Source organism: Podarcis vaucheri (genome assembly GCF_965113315.1).
Source record: "Podarcis vaucheri genome assembly, chromosome: 13".
Lineage (NCBI taxonomy): Eukaryota > Metazoa > Chordata > Lepidosauria > Squamata > Lacertidae > Podarcis > Podarcis vaucheri.
This window is the reverse complement of record NC_138751.1, coordinates 21,057,301-21,080,292: the sequence shown is the minus strand read 5'-3', so window position 1 is coordinate 21,080,292 and position 22,992 is coordinate 21,057,301. Positions and strand designations below refer to the sequence as shown.

At 47.6% G+C, this 22,992-nt stretch overlaps 1 protein-coding gene across 1 annotated transcript; it reads right to left on the bottom strand.

Moving 5' to 3' along the window:
• Positions 1–304: 304 nt before the first annotated feature.
• LOC309516511 (uncharacterized protein) lies at positions 305–21,670 on the bottom strand. The gene is made up of 8 exons (XM_082195275.1): positions 21,256–21,670; positions 18,397–18,543; positions 18,004–18,129; positions 17,136–17,291; positions 4,458–4,718; positions 2,109–2,255; positions 1,170–1,295; positions 305–646 (listed from the first exon to the last, which is right to left on the bottom strand). The coding sequence occupies exons 1-8, from the start codon at positions 21,355–21,357 to the stop codon at positions 488–490; spliced, it is 1,224 nt and encodes a 407-aa protein (XP_082051401.1). The 5' UTR covers positions 21,358–21,670; the 3' UTR covers positions 305–487.
• Positions 21,671–22,992: the final 1,322 nt, after the last annotated feature.

Below are 22,992 nucleotides of genomic sequence, written 5' to 3'. Positions count from 1 at the left end.
TTTTTTTTTTACATAAGTAAAAAGTGACCTTTCCCCATCTGGCATGGTGGTGTGCCTCGAGATTTTTTTCATGAAACAAGTGTGCCTTTGCCCAAAAAAGGTTGGGAAACACTGGACTACTAGACCAGTAAATAGTATCTGCCAGCAACATAGCAGGAGATTCAACCTTTGGCTCTAATCTGAAAAGGTAACTTTCTTTTTGCATCTGAAGTGGGATGCATTCAAGTATTAAATGACTCTTCTGACTGCCCAAGTATCACGCCTTCGTACCCCGGTAGTTATACATACAAGCCACACAAAGTAGTAGTGCTTAATGCCAAGTTTATTTAATGCCAGTTACAGACTTTTCCCTCCCTGTAGATGGACAGGGTTACAGAGGCCTCACTGATTAAGCAGCCAGCTTTCGAGAGAACAGGATAACACAAAGCAGAGCACACTTCTGGCGGACGAGGCTGCAGGAGTCGGGAGGGAACCAGCATCTCTGGATTCAGTCACTGGACTCTCCCAGGGTGAGACGATCAAAGAGGTATTCACCAAGGCCCTCTTCTTTGGCACGCACACGCTTGAGGTTGGTCACGTGGTCCCCAAGCTTCTTGATCAGTTTCACCTCCTCATCCAGGAAATGGGTCTCCAGGAAGTCACACAGCTTGGGAGGAGAGAGGAAGAGAAGGTTGGCCATAGAAAGCTGGAGCTCACAATTCAATGAGAAATCAGCCAAACTGGCCTCTGGGGGCTCAACTCAGACTAGTAGTGTTGTCTTTTAAGGTACCACAAGAACTTGTTTTTGCTGCAACAAACATGCCCTTCTGGAAATTAATGCAGGTAAGACATCTCATTATGCTTGCATATATCCCATGGCACTGGGCACAAAGAATTCAGCAGTCCAGCCATCTTTAGTCTTACAAAGAGGCAAATTGTCTAGTCCTTAAATAAACCTGTACACAAATCTAGGAAGACTTTAGATGTTTAGTATACCTGTTCAATCGACTGGTGTGGGGTAAGTACTTTGGCTCTCACCATTCACCAGAATTAAGCTAGTCTGTATAGTCAGTGGTCCCCAAGCTTGTAACACACACACAAAACAGTATACCCATTTTGAGGCCCGTTTTATGAAGTTGATTAGTGGGCACTGATAGGAAAGGCGACATGACCCCTCCAGCAAGACTTACATGGGGATCTGTGTGGCTGGTGGCAACCTTGTGTAAGTCCAGCAGAGCCTGGTTCAAATTCTTCTCCAGCTGAAGGGCCGCATCCATGGCAGCAGCTCCGTTGGTCCACTCGTCACGTTCTGGTTTCTGAAGTTAAAGGCAGAGAAGACTCATGAGAGAGCCTGCCAATTGCAGCACCTTCATGCCCAGCAGCCCTTACATCCCGTTCTGCAATGTTCTACACCTTCAGCATCAACAACCCACTAGGGCCAACAGAAATGGAGCTAAATTGGGAGCAGGGAGGACAGCATGGGAGAAGCCCAATGTTAGCAGAAGTACTTTTTCCCTGTAAGAATAAAGCCTAAAGCAGCCAAAATGCAACCCGATGAGAACTGGGCATGCTCGTTAGCAACATAAGGTTTTAGTGGGGGGAAAGGAGGTGAAGGAATGCCCTCCTTGAGTTTCTTTTAAGATCTTGGGTGTGGGCATGGTACCCTGAACAGGAGCACTCCTACTTTGAAGATACACTGCAACATTTAGTTGTTCTTTCTATGCACGGCTGCTAACATTCTGCAGTCAGACTTGCAGAACAAAGCAGCTGCTTGCATTTCATACCACTAATCCACCCCCAATTCATCAGATGGGAACAGATGAAACTACAATATTGATGGAGCAATAAACAGGTGTACCTTAGAGAGCTTACTGGGAGTGCCAAGTTTGCTGGGGGGTGGGCATACAACGCACACTTTAAAATGCAATTCAGAGTACAAAAGCATGCCATAAACATAACAGTGTGCTATGGAAAAGCTGTTACAACACACCCAACAAGTCAAGAGGAAGCCTGAGCTTTGAAGGGGGAAAGCGGACATTATTTCTGCCACTCCCATTCCTCCTGCCCATGACTGAGGCCTTGATCCACCACCACAACCCCCCTCCTGTCCAAGCCACCCGCATTCTCACTTTGACATCCTGCAGGACAACTCGGCCTCCACGGCGGTTCTGGAAGGTCAGGAGCTTCTCTGCTTGTTCGTGCTTCTCCTCAGAGAGGTGCCGGAAGAAGGATGAGAACTTGGATAAGGCCACATCATCCCGGGTGAAGTAAAAACCCTGAAAGGGGGAAAAAGAGGCAAGGGCTCAGATTCAAGATTTACTCAAAGAGGAACTAGAAATGAACACAAAATGTTCCCAGTTCCAATCCAATAAATATTTTCTGTTTGTAGCCATAGGCCACTGAAAATACAGTAAAATGCCTATTGGCCCAGACATAAAAATGTGGGAAAATGTACACTCAAGTTTAAAAATGCAACCAGCTTTTATTTATTACTAATTATATTTATATCGAACCCTTCCTCCAAGAACTCAAGGTGGTCTCCCCACACCCGTTCTATTCTCAAAACAATCAGGTTACCCAGTGAGCTTCGTAGCCTAGGGATCTGAACCCTGGTCTCCCAGGTCCTAGTCCAACACCAACCACTATACAGTGGTACCTCTGGTTAAGAACTTAATTTGTTCTTGAGATCCGTTCTTAACCTGAAACTGTTCTTAACCTGAGGTACCACTTTAGCTAATGGGGCCTCCTGCTGCTGCTGTGCCGCCGCCATACAATTTCTGTTCTCATCCTGAAGCCAAGTTCTTAACCCGAGGTACTATTTCTGGGTTAGTGGAGTCTGTAACCTGAAGCGTATGTAACCTGAGGTACCACTGCACCAAACAAACTGGTGTCGTAATGGGAGGAGAAAATCTCCCTAGCCACTTTCTGTCCATCATTAATAATTTGACACACCTCTGCCCTGTTCCTTCCCATTAATTGCCTTTTCTCCAAACTAAAAAACTCCAAATGTTGAAATGGTTCCTCACAAAGGAATTGTTACGATTTATGAAGTGTATAGAGACCCCTCAGAGGCAGCAACATTCCTTGGCTGGAAACCAGGGCAAGTTAACTTACCTAGCAAATGCAATGGCAATATTTTAGGATTTATCCAAATCTAGCTATAATTCCCCCAGTCCAATTTAACCCACACAAGAGGAGTTCAAGAGACAGACTGGATGGCGCCTCCATTTCAGGCCTTTTAGGCAGACAGGTGGGGAGGTTAGGGTTGTTGTTTTTAAATCATTAACGCTGTATCTTCACAACATTATTTGTTCAGACCACACCACTCAAGGGAACTTAGCAGTGGGTAAACAGGAGGGCAGCGGACTTTGCCACAGCCCACAATGGAGGGAAGGGATGAAGAAAGAAGCAGGCAGCAGACCAATGGGGAGGGAACAAAATGGAGACAGAAGCTGTACAGACGCTAGTCTCCTTTTTTTAAAAAAGCACATTCTTCCCCTCAAATGGTTTTTTGGCCTCTGCTTCCCTCCTACAAACATTACTGGCATGTGGCCCCTGGAATATTGCTCTGGGGAGCACTGTGGCCCTCAGAAGATTCCCCCCCCCCGATCTTGAGGACAGCGGAGGGAGCTCTCTAAGATGTTGACATGAAAAAATATGTCCCACGCAATCATGGCTGCCAGGTCCACTCTACTCCTATTTTGCAAGACGCAACAGCTAGAGCGGGAGATTTAGGAACAAGGAGACCCAGGCGCCTGCCTGCTCCATCTCTTTCAAGGGCAGGCAAGATACAGACATAGCCAATGAGAATCCAAACAGCCACTACCAGCCATTAGACAAAGACAGCTTTCTGCACTGAGGTGAAGTAGCAACACTGGGAAGAAAGCAACAGCGGGGAGATTTTTTTTGGAAAATGCCCTTCTCTTTTATAACCCCAAAAATGATGCACTATTTAGAAAAGACTGTGCTGTTGGAAGGCAAACGCCCATTAATTAGTCAATAGCTGGAAAGATTAAGCTATCAGATTTCCCTGACTGGAAAGGTAATTCACCTGAAACCCCTAAGTGCTGAATTCCCCTAAAGAGGGACCCTTTTATTGTTTAGAATTTTTGAGAGAAAAGCCACCCTCAGTAGGTTTAGAGCTTAAAAAAACAAGCCCCTGCACTATCCATTGTCATCCTTGCACCCTGTAAGATGCTTTGGGACTACAATTCCTTTTTACAACTGTGCTCGCTGGGGCTGATGGGAGTTGTAGTCCAAATCTCCCGGAGGGCACCTGGCTGGCATCCAGCGGACTAGAAGATGCTGCGAGAGAGCAACACACCGTTACCAGAAAGGAAAACCGCACCTGCTGTACCCGTGGAAAAGCAAAACGGAGCATTAATCGCATGCGCAATGCACATGAGAGACCAAAAAGATTAGCAACAGATTATTAAAAGCCGTGGCTTCGCCTCCTCCCCTCCCCTCTGGACGCTCACCAGGGACAGGTAGTTGTAGCTGGCATGGAGAAACTGGTTGACCAAGCGGTTCACTCCGGCTTCGCTCTGGGCGTCGTAGTTCTGGCGGACCTGGGAACTCATGGTGCAAATCGGCGACTGGACTGGCTGGCTGGCTTGTGGATGAAGATGATGGGGCGGCGGCCGCGATCCTGCTCCGTTCAAGCACTGTTGAAGCAAGAGCAAAGGAGCGAAGGCCAGGAAAAGGAGCGATCTGAGCTGGGTGCGCCCGGACAGGGGCTTTTATAGGCAGCCCGGGAGGCTCTTCCAGGGACCTCCCTCCGCGAGGAGCGCAAAGGCTCCGCCCGGTTTGCTCGCTGATAGGGAAGCAGCTGAGGCTTTCTGGCTTCAAGGGGATTGAAAGAAGTCCGATTTTTAAAGGGGAGGGGGGAAAGTTCCACGGGTTCTCAACGATCTGCAGCCCTTGAAGGTGTTACCAAGGGACAAGGTGCCTTTGCGTTGCAATAAAATCTTTACATGCAAAAAAGAAAATGTAATGCCCAGAGATACAACTATAGGTGCAGTGCTTTTTTTCTTTAAACATGTTTAGGGGTACTCTCATTTTGACTCAAGAAAATCACCATTTTATAGTTCAAATCGGGGGAAAGAAATACAGTAAATGGACAAAAGTATAAAGATTCACAAAATGTTTAGGGGTATGTGTATACCTGCGTCCCCCCCTCTGAAAAAAGCACTGTATAGTGTGTTAAAAAATCCTTTGTGATTAAAAAAATCCTGTGTGTTAAAAAATCCTTTGTGGTTTGCTGGCTCGGAAAGCAAATGCTACTGAATTTCTCTAGGTGGGGTTTTCTCCCATCTACAGAATTAACCCTATGCATGTCTAAAGGTAAAGGTAAAGGTACCCCTGCCCGTACGGGCCAGTCTTGCCAGACTCTAGGGTTGTGCGCCCATCTCCCTCAAGAGGCCGGGGGCCAGCGCTGTCCGAAGACACTTCCGGGTCACGTGGCTAGCGTGACAAGCTGCATCTGGCGAACCAGAGCTGCACACGGAAACGCCGTTTACCTTCCCGCTTGTAAGCGGTCCCTATTTATCTACTTGCACCCGAGGGTGCTTTCGAACTGCTAGGTTGGCAGGCGCTGGGACCGAACGACGGGAGCGCACCCCGCCGCAGGGATTCGAACCGCCGACCTTTCGATCGGCAAGCCCTAGGCGCTGAGGCTTTTACCCACAGCGCCACCTGCGTCCCACCTATGCATGTCTACCCAGATGTAAAGTTCAGTGGGGTTTGATCCTAGGTAAGTGTGTAGATAAAGTTTGCTACCTTAAGGAGTTTGCAGCTTTAAATTCCTTGTCTGCATTTTTACACCTGTTGTGGCCAAAATGGGATGACACAATAGGTCACCAGACTCCGCCTCCTCAAGAAGCCCAGAGGAAGGAGCTGTGTTCTCAACTGCTGCAGGATCAGCCCCATGGCTTTAGGGTGATCCCTGATCCTGTATTTGTGCTGGATGCACAAGTTGGCATGAGAAGCTTCAGCTGGTACCACTAGCCAAGACTGCCTCCTGATAAAATCTGATCTTGCCACATTTGTTTGTGCCACTGAGAGGTCCAGATTAGACTGCTGTAAGTTGCTCTATACAGGGCTGTCTTGAAAAGCATTCAGAAACTTACAACTTGTGTGAAATGTCGCTACCATTTTGTTGACAGGGGCTAGATTTTTTTGTTGGAATAAAAATGGTTGCCAATCTGTGTCAAGGCTCAGTTAAAAGGGCTGGTTTTAGCTTTTAAAGCGCTAAACAAGCCTTGACATTTTCCTTCTTCCATATATTCCTGTGCTTGGCACTTGGAATCTTGCTCCAAATCCCTCAATTATATGAGGTATTGATGGGCGAGTCCTTTTCTGTGGTGGCCCCTCACCTTGAGAGAACAGTCAGGCCCTAAAACGATGGCTTTTTTAAGGCATTTGGTCCAAGCATGGCTGTTCAATAATGTGTTTGGATGAATGTCTCCTGGCCTTTTAAAAAAGGGGGGGAGGGCTGTTTAATGATGTTATTTTTGTAATTTAATTAATTTTAAAGTCAATGCTGCTTTGTAAGCTGCCTTGAGTTCCCCTGGTGAAAAAAGCAGGCATCTATAGTTTGAATAAATTGATAAATAAGATGACCGGCCGCAAGCATTTCAATGAACCAAAGCTGAAGGTGGAATTTTTCTCATCCTACTGCAGTACTCTCTCCCCATTACACCAGATAGGAGATGGTGATAGGTTGAAACACCCCTCTTAATGGAAGGAAGTGGAGATGGGTCTCTTTTACAGTGAAGTCCTTTGCCCACATACTTGGGAGTAAGTCCAATTTAACTAAGTGGGACTGACTGCTGAGTAGATAGGATTGCATATTTTTTTTTAACATACAATTCCTAACTCTTTTCCCTCCAAACAGATACACTGAGCCTTTGGGCAGAAGCACATTTCAACAGACACAGCTTTCCCCTTCCTAGAGTCCCACAGTGGGGGGGGGGCAAGGGGGCAAGAGAAGCTGTACCTGTTGAATATCTGCTCTCTTTTTAAGGTACAAAGGCAGGGAAGTGGGGGACAACAAACCTAGTTTAGAACATGACCTGCAGGGAAAGAAAAGTTTAAAAAGTAATGGGACTAGCAAGTGTGTTTGGAGATGAAGAAGGTGGCCAGGATCACTTCTCTTGGGTTCTGTAAAAGAGGCCCATCGACCTATGGATTAGAGAGAAGCTAGGATGCGGGTGGTGCTGTGGTCTAAACCACAGAAGGTCGGTGGTTCAAAATCCCGAGACAGGGTGAGCTCCCGTTGCTTGGTTCCTGCTCCTGCCCACCTAGCAGTTTGAAAGCACGGCAAGTGCAAGTAGATAAATAGGTACCGCTCCAGAGGGAAGATAAACGGCATTTCCATGTACTGCTCTGGTCCGCCAGAAGCAGCTTAATCATGCTGGCCACATGACCCGGAAGCTGTCTGCGGACATATGTGGGCTCCCTCGGCCTATAGAGCGAGATGAGCATGCAACCCCAGAGTCGTCCATGACTGGACCAAACTGTCAGGGGTAGTACATAACAGGTACCTTTACCTTGGACTGTAAACACACCAGACATTTAAAGCACATTCCCCCCCCCACGAAGAATCCTGGGAACTGTAGTTTGCTGAGAGTGCTGGGAATTGGAGCTCTTTGAGGGTTAAGCTACAGTTCCCAGGGTCAGTGGCGTAGCGTGGGGGGTTCAGGGGGGGCCGGCCGCACCGGGCGCAACATCTGGGGGTTAGGGGGCACAAATCCATGGGTTAGGGGGCGCAAATCCATGGGTTAGGGGGCGCAAATTACTTGCCTTGCCCACGCTACGCCACTGCCCAGGGTTCTTTGGGGGAAGCCAGGTGGATGTGGCCTAGGACAGCCAAGGTCTCTAGAGCTGGGGCAGGGAACCTTTGGTCCTCCAGATGTTGCAGAACTTTGTGTAGTTCAACAACATGTGGAGGGCCAACTGCTCCCTGCACCTTCTCTAGAGGGATAAATTCATGGGGGTTTTAAAAAGAAGAAGTAAACACTTTCTATCCCCTCTTCTTCCCTCATGGACATGACTCAGCAGAAACACTTCCTCCAGAACACTGACACAGGGGGCGGGGAGAAAACTCAGGATGATTCAGCAAAAAAAGTGTCTTTCACTTCCCTTCCCTTTCCTCCCACCCCCCCCCTTTGTTATTGTTCTCAAGCTGGAGGCCTTGAGGCTGTTCTGTCTATCCACCGCTGCCCCCTGAAAATAACTAGCTAGCAATGTGTGGGATGCAGCAGCCAGGAGACAGAGATCTTGTAATTCCAGCAAAATGAGAATCCTCTTTCTCAGGCCCATTTGCCATGGAAGCTTCATGTTGTTGTTCGTGTTTTCAAAATTATACTGGGTAGTTTTGAGTCAATCAGGCACGCGAGGCCCATACAATTTGTAGCAAAAGATTAGGAAATTATCCCAGGAATTCCTGCTGCGATGACATGACTGATAATTAGCTATCCACACATGCCTTAAAAACAATCCACCCTAAGCACAGATACAGAAATACCCCTTCAATTTCACACCGCATCCGGTTTTGGACATTGTGATCAAAATTGGTGAGCTGTATTCATTGTTCTACCCAAGTAGACCCATTGTAACGAATAAATCTAAGTTAGTCCTCTTAATGAACTTCAGTGAGTCTACTCTGGGTAGGAGTAGCACTGTCTGCAACGCTTGGCACGCCCTTGTGTTCAGCTGTTTGCAATATTTATCACAGGTGTTTTTGAAGAATTCATAATACAACACTTGATGAGGACATACATTTTATTGGATAGTTCTCTCTACAGCTTCTGTCAAACAAGGCTTTTCCGTCCATTTGAACCAACCCGGTCTTGGTTCTCTCTGCATCCCTATGACATGTCGTCTTGGGTTCAGCTTTGTCATTGTCATGAAAACAAGTTGGAAGGGGAATCAGAAGTGGGGCAGACGTGAGGAACTCAGCAGTGCAGTGTGGATCTTGCTGTTGGCCATGACCCCATGACATGTTTAACTGCATGATGCTGGGAAACAGGGACCGAAACTGTATGAGGAAGCTGGGCGTGTGATGGGATGGGTCTTAAAACTGGCCTAAAGTGGGGTAGTAAAGGTGAAGGCGAGGGAGGATCTCATCTGTCTGTCTTGCTTCTCTATCTGCCTCTCATAAGGAGTGCAGGATATGCAGAATTTCTGCAAAGGTCAGCTTTGTGGGGCGGCAGCACGTGATAGCAGAATGTGTTGTGGTGACAAATAGCGAAAGAGGAAGCTTAGAAGCCAAAAGATCTCTGGTGAGAAAATTGTTATTTAGCTAGTTTTTGCTTCAAACTGCTAAAGATGGTCTCCCCGTTCCCAAAAGTATCGCTACAGATCTGGGGTAACAGAGTTTGCGGGTGTAAAAGCACCCATAACTACTAGAGTTAGTGACTGTTAGAAACCAATAAAGGGGTAGAATTCAGCTGATTTTGGAAGCATTGAACGGAAATTTCCAGGCCAGTGGAAAAATACAGGATATGCTCCCTTTCCAGACCAGGGCCTCACCTGGGATAAAAGTCGCTAAGAATTACCACAACTGCTTGAAGCAAGTCATTCACACATCAACAAAAAGGTGATGTCACATAGGAAAAATGTGTCCTTTTATAAAGCAGAGCTCTGGAGGAGTGAGGGGGGTAGGCAGGCAGAAGGGAAGGCATTGTGTTTTGGGCAAGGTGTTCTGCGAACAAGAAGGAAGAAGTGGGGAGAAGTCTGTGGGGGGCACTGGAGGGCAGGTGCCATGAGGGCTGGCTGGAGACAAGCTGCGGCAGAGGCACAGAGATGGTGATTGGAAAGCCTCTGAGTGCCATCCTCTTTCTGCTGTGAAGGACAATCCCTTCTTGAGATGCAAGTGGTCTAAACTCTGCACTCCCTCCATCTGCACCCAGGTTGTAAATATGTGTCAATAAACCATTTTTCTTTAAGAACACGACAGTCTCGGCCATGTATTGTTTCCCAATGGAAACACGAACCCTGGGACTCCCTGGGATTTTGCTCCTGCTTGGCAGAGATTTGGGGAGGATCGCAACCTTTGTAACATTATGGTTTGCTAGATTCAGGTTGCTCTGATGCAGTCAGGGGGAAAAAAATAGTCCAGTAGCACCTTAGGGACCAACTAAGTTTGTTCTAGGTATAAGCTTTCGGAAAGCTTATACCTAAAAAAAACTTAGTTGGTCTCTAAGGTGCTACTATGGGATGCGGGTGGCTCTGTGGGTAACAGCAGCAAAACAATCCAAATAATAACCACAGAGCCTAGGGCTTGCCGCTGAAGGTCGGTGGTTCAAATCCCCACGGCAGAATGAGCTCCCGCTGCTCGGTCCCTACTCCTGCCCACCTAGCAGTTCAAAAGCACATCAAAGTGCAAGTAGATAAATAGGTACCGCTCTGGTGGGAAGGTAAACGGTGTTTCCATGCGCTGCTCTGGTTCGCCAGAAGCGGCTTAGTCATGCTGGCCACATGTATGCCGGCTCCCTCGGCCAATAAAGCGAGATGAGCGCCGCAAACCCAGAGTCGTCCACGACTGGACCTAATGGTCAGGGATCCTTTACCTTTAAGCTGCTACTGGACTATTTTTATTATGTTTTATTATGGTTTGTTGTTCATCTCCCTCTCTCTGTAGTTCCTGACAAAATACGTCAAGACAGAAAGTGCAGCAAAACAATCCAAATAAGCAACCATTTGTTATGTTATAATAAAACACCGTTTGTATTTTATACATAAGAACACATTCCTGAACGCTGTCTGTTCCCGTCCCCACCAATCTGGACAGTGTGAAGCTTTCCTAAAGCAGGCAAGGAACAGGGGAAGTCTCACACACTTGTCTTATTTTCAGACTTTGGCGGAAATTCCCCAACAACCCTACCTGTGGTTATTTTGAGACTCCACCAGCATGATATTTATCTCATCTGCACTCAGCTTGGCTTCCTCTGTGCTGGAAACCAACAAAGTAAAATACTCTGTTTAAAAAGTGTATGCTGAACTATACCTGGGATCCCTTTCACCAGCCCCTTCTCGGATTGGCCCTCCAGCAAAACCAGCTGCAAACCAAAAGGCTGTGTATGCACTATCTCTCGGAAGCACATTCAGAGCACATTCTTCCCCTCAAATAATTCTGGACACTGTAGTTTACCCCTCAGAGAGTTACAATTTCCAGCAACCCTGAACTACAGTGCTAAATAGTTTTGTTTTTACAAGCCTTGTTCTCAAGGTAAGACTGCAGCTTGCTGGGTCTCCCAAATTGCTTCTTTTTTTAGTGACAATGGCTTACATGTACATGTGTTTAACATCGTTTTCCCCATTGAAATCACTCCCCCCCCCAAACTGCAAATTTGATTTTTGATTATTCCCTTATTGAAAAAAGGGAAGCAGCATTTTCAGGCATTGAATTCAATGGCAACTATGCTTCACGGCACTTACTTCCCCTATGATCTCCCCCAGTATCATATTTTAGATTGTAAGCCCCTTGGGCCAGAGACCTGCTCTCTTGTACACAACAAAGCTCCATGTGCATTGACAATGCTATTCAACAATCAATAAGAGTGATAAGACCTTGCCATCAGGCAAGGCCTCCTTCCACCTGCCTTGCCCCACCCTCTGCTTCTCAATGTGTATTGTATTGTTTTATGTACTGTGGCTTGCTGTTGTTTTATTGATTATAGTTTAGATATTATTGTAACTGTTGAATGGATTTCTGTTTAACTTTTTATACTATTCTAATTGATTGTTGAATGTTACTTTTTTGATGAAGGCTGCCTATTTTAAAGCTACGTTTTATTATCACATTTTTGTATTGCATTAGATTGTTATAAGATGTACATTTTTTGTTTCTTCAGCTTGTAAACCGCCTTGAGTATTGTAAGATAGAAAGGCGGTATACAAATTAAAAATGATGATGATGATATCATTTGTACCCCACCTGTAAAGGGGATTGGGGTTGCTTGTGCGTAGATGTAGCTGATGCTCTAGGCAACGTTCCCTGGCTAAACCTTTCCCTGGCTGGACAGCCCTTTCTCCGTGGCTGTCTCAGTCACTGGCAGAATCAGTCAGTGGGCGTTTCCTGAACTTCCTCCAACATAAAAACTCCTTGAAACCAAGTCTCTGCCTAGACTCCCTGCGCGGAAGTCTCCTGCGCAGAGTGGGCGTGGCCAGCGGAGGTCCTGGACTCTCCCCGCTGGTCTCAGTGGAAGAGTCCTAGAGCCCTCTCTCCGAAGTCCTTCCCTGCCCCCTGTTCTCCCAGGTGTCACGCTGATTTCCTTCCCCAAAGGAAGTGTTCTCTCTCCCTCTGCTGGTCCCTTCTCCCGCATCATTGGGGAGCCTTACCTCCACTCTTGGCTCCGATGGCAGTTCCCTGACACCACCCATCTGAATGGGTTGCCCCAGCCACTCTGGGCAGCTTCCAGCAAATATAAAAGCATAATAAAACAACATAAAAAACTTCCCTATGCTTCAGATGTCTTATAAAAGTCGTATACAGTGGTACTGTAGCCTTATGAGGCTTTGCCCTCGGGTGGGAAAAATATTGCGCCCGGGAAAGGGAAGTGGGAGTCAACAGACACTCAAGGAATAGTTTCGGAGAAAAGGCTTTTATTTCTACCGTCCATGAACTGGTAGAAGGAGCAAGTGTGATAGTTCACAAAAAGCATGCACAAGTTCACAATCATGTGCACAAGCATATATACTCCTTTCTAGTTCCCTCCCCCTTTTCTCCTCCCTTAGGAGTCCTGCCCCATGAGTTCCTCTGAGCATGAACAGAAAGCTGTCTTGGGACTATTGGACTCTTCCCAGGAAAGGGGGGGGGGTGAGAAGCCTTGCGTCCAGCTTGTTCAAATGTGTTGCAACTAGAATGAGATAAGATTCGTTTCTCAGGCCTGAGTATTCTTGGCAATGGCAGAGTCTATTCATTAGCCTTTAAAAGTAACATTTTGCCTTTGGAACAGCATCTTGTGATAGAGCAGAGGAGAGCAGAGAAAAGCTGTTTTGGATTTTTAGAAGACAAAAGGAATTCTGGACAGTTTTGAGGCCTGGGGTGATTTCACAGACAGGATTTGGGTATCCTGTCCCTTCAGTACCTCGGGTTAAGAACTTAATTTGTTCCAGAGGTTTGTTCTTAATCTGAAACTGTTCTTAACCTGAAGCACCACTTTAGCTAATGAGGCCTCACTGCCGCTGCACAATTTCTGTTCTCATCCTGAAGCAAAGTTCTTAACCCGAGGTACTACCGTATTTTTTGCACCATAACACTCACTTTTTTCCTCCTAAAAAGTAAGGGGAAATGTCTGTGCGTGTTATGGAGGGAATGCCTACGGGTGGCATGCCTACGGATTTTCCTCCTCTAAAAACTATGTGCGTGTTATGGTTGGGTGCGTGTTATAGAGCGAAAAATACGGTATTTCTGGGCTAGCGGAATCTGTAACCTGAAGCGTCTGTAACCCGAGGTACCACTGTAGCTGTTTATCTGTTTGACATCTGACAGGAAGACGTTTCACAGGGTAGGTGCCACTATCGAGAAGGCCCGATGCCTTGTTCCCTGTAATTTCATGTCTTGCAGTGAGGGAACCTCCAGAAGGCGCTTGGAGCTAGATAACATGGCAGGCATTTCCCAAGCACAGCACCTCTCCAGGCCTATATTTGGTCACCTGCCCTTGAATCCAGCTCTGGCAGGTGTATATTTAATGGGCCGTGGAAGGGTGCCCATGTCATGAATTTTACAGGGGGATGGAAATCCATATTAACTGACTGCTGATAAGGGCAGCTGGTTTGCAGTGTTATGGGTTTGTGGGTGCCAGACCTCTAAGCCCTATAATCCTAGAAAGTGTTTAAAAATATAAATCAGGTTAGCTTCCTTATGAGGTGATTGCCTGGGTGAAGGGCCATTAAGAAAACAACGTAAAGGCGATGGACCTTTAAGAGAGCAAAAGAGAGGGGGCTCTGTGCCAGATGGCAGGTAGGTAGGGCCCCTCTTCCATCTCACAAAGAGGGAGAAGGATAAAAGTCAGTTGAGAATTTTGCTGTTATGTGAGTGAAGAAACGGGGGGGGGGGGGAGCAGCAAGCAAAGGGTCAAAGAGCAATGCTTGATTTCTGCTGGAATATCGCCGTAGGCTCAGGTTGTAAGGTAAAGGTAAAGGGACCCCTGACCATTAGGTCCAGTCGTGACCGACTCTGGGGTTGCGGTGCTCATCTCGCTTTATTGGCTGAGGGAGCCGGCGTACAGCTTCTGGGTCATGTGGCCAACATGACTAAGCCGCTTCTGGCAAACCAGAGCAGCGCACGGAAACACCGTTTACCTTCCCGCCAGAGCGGTACCTATTTATCTACTTGCACTTTGACGTGCTTTTGAACTGCTAGGTTGGCAGGAGCAGGGACCGAACAACGGGAGCTCACCCTGTCACGGGGACTGGAAGCAGCAACCTTCTGGTCGGCAAGTCCTAGGCTCTGTGGTTTAACCCACAGCGCCACCCGCGTCCCCCTGGCTCAGGTTGTATATATGTGTAAATAAACCAAATATCATAAAGACATTACAGGCTCATTGTCCGAAAGCAAACCCAAACCCTGGGTGAGAGCTTGGAACCCTAGGATGTTGCAGCACTCAAGAGATTGGGGTGGGGCACGATAACTCAAGCATTTACTTTGTGTTTGTTCATGGAGTTCAGCGAGTCTGCGTATCAATAACAGTAAGGAAAGTTCAGAGAAAACTGGCCGAGCTCTCCTTCATTTATTGATCGAAGTTCTTTGAGAAAATAAAATAAAAAGGGAGACTTTAGATTCACACACACTTTTACAGGCTGCGATGGAAGGATAACAAAGGAAGGAGGTGGGGAGACTGGCAGTTGTCCAAAGTGACAATAGAACGTTGTTCCTGAGCTGAAGGAGGCCACGAATACAATGCACGCTGCTCAAGGACTAATTCTAGGGACTATCTATATTGGTGAAAGCCCTGCTTTTTCTCACACTTGAGTTCTGTCTTGTGGTTGCAGGACTAAAGGCAAGACCAAGTAGTTAAGAGCAGGTCTGGTTCTTGCCCCAATGCAGCATTTTCTTCCCCAGTAGGAGTGAATGGCAGCAATTAATTTATAAGGGAGTCTTCTTGGAATGGGCGCAGTTCCCTGTATCGGATCAGCCACCCATCACTCCTGCAGGAACTTGACAAGTTTCTCTTCCCTAGCAGCCACCCAGGGTCTCCTGAAGAGAGGCCTCTCACATCACTGGCTACCTGATCCTGGAGATGCCAGGGACAGTACTGGGGACCTTCTGCACTCAAAGCATGTGCTCTGCCACTAAGCCATGGGCCTCTCCCAAGCACTGCCTTTTAAGGAGGAGGTGGCAGCAGTAGCGGTGAAGACAAAACCTTTCCTAGGCCCCTTACAATGGCTGGTCTGATGGGGACTGTCATCCCATAAACTTTTTTTCTAGCTGGGCTCCCTCCCGTTATTTGAGTCACTGGGGGCGGAAGAGAAAGAGGCAGTGGACTCCAGGGAGAAGACATTAGCATCCCACAGCCTCCCTTTTTGCTATTTAAGAGAGATGCCACATTTTCTGCTGAGTGCTGGCAAATCCAGTTTTAAAACACATGCCTGATACCCCTACATACAAGTTTGTCCCTTACATCTGTGTCAGTGTGTGGAGGAATCAGTGTGTCAGTGGTATTTTGATTCTGATGGAAGCCAGTTATTTAACACACACACGGGAGGGGGGGGACTTTCAATTTACGCAACTGTCCAAGGAAAGCCAACGTTGCTTTCAAGTTATGAGCTGCAGGAGGCTTCAGACGTAGGGTAAGAGGCTCTGCGGCTAGCAATAGCAGAGCCCTTATCTCTCAAGCACAGCTGTGGGTGGAGTGATTTGGGTATATGTTTGTTATTTTTAAGAACAGCATAGTTTGCCTCTGTTCCTCCATACAAGCAAGAAAGCCAAGCTCCACTTCAAAGGTATTTGCAGTTGCTTGAATTTGCAGTCTTGGGCAATAATGAGCATGTAAGATAAGTGCAGTTTGCCTCTTTGTAAACAAAACGTAAGTATAGGCTGTTCTGCTTGCAATATCCCAGAAAGGCACTTGGAGAAACTCAGAAATAAGATTCTGTACAGGTAAGGTTGATACCTAACCAACTAGTTCAGCAGTGTAACATTTTTATAAATAATTTAACTGATTCGTGTGCTTGGCCTATGGTCCTTTTATTATTATGCTATTATTTGAATCCTCTTTAAACTTATTTGGGAGTCACTTCTCATGCTTACTTCTGAGGAGACCTACACACCACGGGGATGGGGGAACCTGTAGCCCTGCAGATGTTGCTGGACTACAACTCCCATTGCCCTTGGCCATTGGCTCCCGTGGCTGGGGATGACATGGGAGATGGGAGTCCATAACATGGGAGATGGGAGATTTGGAAGGCAGCAGTTTTCTCCACCATTGCTGGTACAAGATTGAAGTGCCTTGCTGTGGAAGGGGAGAGGAGCTTCCCCTCCCGTTTCAGAGCGATGTGGAATTTAATCTACGGTAGCCACGGTGCAAATGGAAACAGGGCAGGTTTTAAATCTAGGTAAATTAATTAGGAACAAAGGTTTCCTGCATTTCAGGGGGTTGGACTAGATCAGGTCTTCCAAACTTGGGTCTCCAGCTGTTTTTGGACTACAGTTCCCATCATCCCTGACCACTGGGTCCTGCTAGCTAGGGACAGTGGGACTTGTAGTCCAAAAACAGCTGGAGACCCAATTTTGGGAGATCCTGGATGAGATGGCTCTCATGGTCTCTTCCAACTCTACAATTATATGAGTTTTGGCCCTGGCTCCATCCGCCATCAGCATGTGGCCCTGGAAAAATTATGCCCAAGGGAAAACGGCCCTTGAAAGGGGGGGGGAAAGGTTGGTTGCCTAAGACAAGAGTGTTTGCCTTTAAGCAGTGACGATACCCCTTGTTCGGACATTGCAAAGCTCCCCCCTTAAAACCCAAGAAAAACCACAAGGCGAGTTTAAACGGGTGAACCCTTGTTTATTGGAAGCATGCCAACTGGGTGGTGGCAGGTACAGCCCCCCTTGAGTGGGGCCTGGCCAGAGTGACGGAGGTGGGTCTTGCTTCTGTGGGTTCACGGAAGGGGTATTGCGCTCTTGGGGACGAGGGAGGGAGAGGGAATCAGCTGCTGCTCTCTCCCAGGGTGTGCTTGTCAAAGAGGTATTCGCCAAGACCTCCCTGGGATGCCCCCAGCCGCCGGAGGTTGGTGACGTGGTCGCCCAGGACTTTGATAGCTTTCACTTGCTCGTCAAGGTAGTGAGTTTCCAGGAAGTCACAGAACTGTAGAGATAGAGAGAAGAAGAAGACATGGGGAAATGCTTGGTCAGGCAGGTCTACTATCAAAGATTTGGGACAACACCCAGAGCACTTCCAATAAACTCTCCCCCCAACTGTTTACTTCTGAAGCTGTCTCTTCTAGTGTAGGGTTCACCTTGGATCAGTGGCAATCGGACGTTCAAGTTCTGCTATTTTATTTTTTTAAAAGGTATGGCAGTTTTATTTCAGGACTACACTTAGTAACAGGGAAGGGGGCCCGTAGTCCTCCGGGTATTGCAGGACTCCCACCCTTCCCGATCATTGGGCCATGCTGACTGAGGTTTACGGGGCTTGGGAATCAAATGACTTTTGGAGAGCCGTCCTTGCTTAAACGCATTGCAAAGGATTTTTTTTTCTGTTTCTCTGCATTCTGCCTCCTGCCCCACATGATGTGAATAGCAGCTTTTCCGTAGATTTATGGGTGCTGCAGCTGCTACAAGTATTTCTGCCCAGGAGGGTAGCAGGAAGACCTATTAGGGTCTTGGCGTAACATCTCACAGAATCAGAGGCAGGATGCAGAGATGGCTAGACCACTGATAAAACAGTGAAGCAACATTGTGCAAATCCAGCAACTTACCAGTACCTCTGAGGCAAAGTAGGTAAAAGGCATATGTGCAAGGATAGTAACGGCTCAAGACAGGACTCCTAAGCCTATCAGCACCCCACGGATACTCACATGTGGGTCTCCCTGGCTGCTTGCCAGTTGGTGCAGATCCAGGAGTGCCTTGTTCACGTTCTTTTCCAGCTGAAGGGCTGCCTCCATGGCATCAAGAGTTGTACCCCAAGCATCCTTTTCTGGCTTCTGTAGAGACAGAAAACAAATATAAAATTATAGAGTTCCATAACAAACTGGCTTTTGAAGACTGGCTGCTGCTATTTCTGGGACAGTGGCTTCCCCAAGACCAGAGACAGGATTCGAACCCAGGGTCAACATGCTACTTTTGCCCAGCTCACATAGAAAGGTTTGAGGTCCTAACAGGCCTCAAGACAGAACCACCACCTGGGAAGTCCTGCAGTCGTTGCTCTTGGCATCTCTGGCTAGAAACAGGGCACCCCACCAGATTTGTACCTTGATGTCCTGCAGGAGGACCCGACCACCGCGCTGGCTCTGGAACTTCAGCAGCTTCTCAGCATGCTCCCGCTCCTCGTGGGACTGCGAGCGGAAAAAGGCAGCCACGTGTCGCAGGGCAACGTCATCCCGGTCGAAGTAGGAAGACTGGAGAAAGGGAACAGGAGGAGACGCTGGGTTACGTTGGGGAGATCCTAGCCAGACTGCGGACAAGTAGGCAGATGAAACAGACCTTCAGATCTGGGGAAGTCTTGTGGGCAGGGAAGGAGGAGGCCTGGTCTGTTAAGAGAACGAATTGTTCCCACAATGTCTCAGAAGCTTGCAAGTTCTGTAAAAGAACAACCACCTGAAGTTCTGGGAAGCAGGGGGAAACCCTCAAGTTCTTCTGCATAAGTTGTCTTCTGTATACCCAAGCTGGCCTCAACATTTAGGGTTGCTGGCTCCAAGCTGGCCTCAACATTTAGGGTTGCTGGCTCGAAGCTGCATAACACTCTTCTAGCCGAGATTCAGCAAGCACCCTCACTTTTGACTTTCTTACAGACTTCTTTATGCCAACAGGTCTCTGCAGTTGTTTAAAATTTCCACAAGTAGCCAGTCTTTTATTAATGATTCTTTTGTACTGCTTTTAATTGTTGTTTTATGTTTTTATATTGCCGTGCACCGCCTTGAAGATTTACGAGAGGGCGGTATACAAATACTTTTACTTTGTAAAAAAAACAAAACTCTTGAGACAATGAAAGTCCACGCCACTACAAAATGTCTCCCATTTAGCCACGTGCCGAGACTACAGAGAAGACACTTGTCTGCAGTTTGCTACCAGGCACAAGCAGAGCAGGACAGGGGGCCACTCCAGACATCCCTTTCCGTTGTGCCTTCATGGTGATTTCACAGTTCTGCAGAAGGCGCCTCTGACACATGAGAAAACAGGAGGTGCTGTGCAAGTTTGTGTTGTTGTTTTTTAACCTCTTTCTCTCTCTCTCTCATACACACAGAATTTAACTGCATCAGCCCAGAAATTTATTTGCAAAAAAACGTTTCTCTCCTTGGGATAACTGGCGAATCTCCTAAGGCTACAAAAAGAAAAGAAGAAGAAGAAGAAGAAGAAGAAGAAGAAATGGAAATCCCCATACAAGAGACGCAACATATGACAAACATGAATTGGCAAAAAGGCTGTAAACAGTCACCAAAAAAACAACAACCCCTAATTATGCTTTTAAAAAAATATATATTAATGGGCAGGGATCCACAAATCCTGCATGCCTAGTATTGCAGAGAAATGAGTGAGTGTGGGAGAGGGATATGGAAAAACGTGAACAAGAACACACAAGTTTTGAATGGAGAATCTGTACTTCTTCCAAGTCTGGAAGGTATCCAGGGGATAAACACTATTTTGAAGGGGGAGGAGGAGGAGGAGAGACTCACTGAATGGAGCCCATTGGTGTTAGGGGAGGAGAGGCAAGTCTCAGGTGTGGACTAACCTCAAACTGTATGCAGATTGTAAAGCAACTGAACTGACCAACCCGCAAAACAACAGGGCAGTTAGGGAGGGAAAACCCAACCCACATATAATGGGGGAAGGAAATGTATAAAGAGCCATGGGGCAAGTAGGGGGACACTGAGCAGAGTGCCCTCGGTGCAAGAGGCTCCCCTCTTAAAAATAAAGTATATGGGGGGTGGAACCTGCAGGAGCCCGAGGGGGCAGAGGTCTGGTGAAAGTTAGGCAAGGCGCCCTTGATGAAAGACTGCTAGCATCACTCTCTCTCACACAGTCCATTTCCCAGAGAGACATCAAGGTGTGGGCATCAGAAGTTACAGAAAGAAACAGTTGTTAACAGAAGCCAAAGCAAAACAAGAATAACAACACACACACCCCTTTCCATCTTCCTATACTGGAAGTGGGTCAAGTAGAGAGAAGGTGCTATTAGGTCTGGGAAGAAGAGAGAATAACTGCCATGGGATGTTCTTTTTAATTACCCCACCCTAGAAGCTTATCTCTGCCTCCCACTTGTTGATCCGCCCAAGACTGGGCTGGAACACACCATGGGCAACTGGGGGGGGGGGATGGAGAATGCAAGAATGGTGTTTTATGCCAAAGAGAGAGGCAAGGCTGTGTAGGCAAGGCTGATCAGCAACTATGGGATGCCAAGCACCACCACCATGACCCCTAGGCCTAAGAGAGAGAGAGAGAGAGAGAGAGAGAGAGAGAGAGAGAGAGAGAGAAAGAAAGAGTGTGTTATAAGTATTTTTGCAGCGTAGCAAGAGGACAATGACCAAGACTAGGGGAAGCACTAAAAAGGAAGTGAAAGAGTGTTCGTTTGAAAACAAAGGGAAGGAAGGAAGCAGAGGCAGCCAGAACTCTCAAAACAAAGTCTCTCTCGTTGTTCTTGCTGCTGCTCTTCCCCTTGCAAGGAAACAAAAGTGATGAAAATGGAGATTCCTAATAAGGGAGAAGAGAGCATGGTGTTCCTGGGCTCTTCTCCGGCCCCGTTCAAACCCGCTACCTAGCCATGAAGCTCTCTGGGCGACTTCAGGCCCTGAGTCACCACCTCTTAGGGTTGCTGTGAGCTTCCAACGGGAAGGTGGGTGGGTGGAAGACCATGCCTGCTGCTACCTTGAACTCTTTAGAACAAACGTGGGACGGAAAGAACGCGGGGCAAGTGGAATTGGTGTCCTCCGGGGTTCTCTAGCCACGCTCCCTTTTCCCCAGGGCCAACTGATCACAGAATTGTGGAGTTGGAAGGGGCACCCAGAGTCATCTAGTCCAACCCCCTGCAATGCTGGAATGAGGCTGTGACCCGGGGGCTCTGCACCCCAATATACCACCACCACGTCGCCGACACACCCTGACCCCTTGCTCACCATGGACAGATAGACGTAGCTGGCGTACAGCTCCATGTTGACCATGCGGTTGACGGCGGCTTCGCAGTCGCGGTGGTAGTTCTGGCGGACCTGGGACTCCATGGCGGCGGGTCGGCTGCAAGGCGTCGGCGTGGGTCTCTCTTCGCTGGCTGGGGAGCTGCTGGCAGCTGGTCTCTCCGCGGGTCAACTCAAGCAAGGATAGCAGAAGAAGCAAAAGGGAGTCTCCTTTTTTTTTGTTTGGCTGTTTTGTTTGCTGAAGAGGGAAAAGAGAGGGGGAAAAAGAAAAAGAGGCTGGTGGTGGAACCGGCTCCGTTCAAACACTGTTGAAGCAAGAACCGAGCTCTGCGGGGACAAAGGGATCGCGGGCGCTTTTATAAGGCCGCCGGGCAGCGAGAGGGACGTGCGCAGCCACCAATGACCGGCCCTTCAGCGCACGCCGAGGCCGAGTGTTTGCGAAAGGCGGAGTCTGGGCAAAGGGGAACCCAGGCGTCCGAGCGCGCGGCCCTCCCTCTCTCCCTGCCTGGCGCACGTGACGGGCTCGGCTTCTCCTCCGCCCCAGCCGAGAAGCGCGCGCTATCTTTGCGCACCCCCCGCATGAAAAAAGACCACGTCGTAGTGTAGTTGCTTTGCGCCCGCTACGGATTCCCTGCTTCAGGATGGAAATAAAGAATTCAACAGGAAAAACTTTTCCCAGTGGAGTAATGCACATTCTCCTCTAAAAGGGGGGTGGGGGTGGGGTGGAATACCATTGAGGGCAGAATTTAAAATTACCTATCCGAACGAACCACCGCCAAGGGAAATCCCCGTTTCCAACCCAATTCTTGTCCCGCCATGTAGCCCCGGAAGACCCAGCAGTCCTGGCTTTCACCGCTTATAACTTACTCATCTTTCCTGGAGAAGAAACAGGCTGTATACACACCACACCTTGAAAGCACTTGGGATGTCCCACAGAATCCTGGTGATAAAAGAATTAGGAACCCCAGGTGTTTATTTTTTATTTTAATCATGTTTCAGTTTTAATTGCATTTAACTTTCAGATAGAATGTTTTAGGCTTGGGTTTTGTGTGTTCTGTATTTGTGACAATGTCCCTCCTTACAGCTGTATTCCATCTTTCCTTATCCAACCCCAATAGTGGTACAAATGGCAGAATGTTTTGCTAAGTCTATCATGAGTTAGCAACAAGAGTGTTAATTAGCTATCCTTGAAGGTATCTGAGATCCAGGAAGAGGAGTGGGTGAGGATTTTAATGGTGCTCTTTTCTCCCCATGGAAGGCTTAGCTACCAGGGTACAATCGTGTGACATCTGAGACCTAGAATGGTCAAATGGCCTGGGCACAGTGGGCCGCATTGTGGGGGTGAAGATACCGGTATGGCTTAGCCATGTTTTATGACTCTTTTGTGTGCTGGGTTTGAACGACTATATAAACTTTTATTCTGATGTGCCTCGGGGCAGAGTTTCTTAACAGGCACGTTGAGCGAACTCTGTCCTGTTGCAATAGCTGCAATAAATGCTGGGTGCTGGACTCGATAATTAGTTTCCTTGGTTCTGTGATTTATTCAAAAGGCAGTTGTTCCTCACCTGGGTAACAAACAAGGTGGTGTTACCACACCACAAGGTGGTGTTAGTTTGTTAAGGGTTCTGGGAATTGTAGCTCCAAGTGTACCACAGTTCCCATAACTACTGTGAGAATGCTTTGCATGTATGGTGTGCACATGCAATCTTTTCTTTCCCTGCC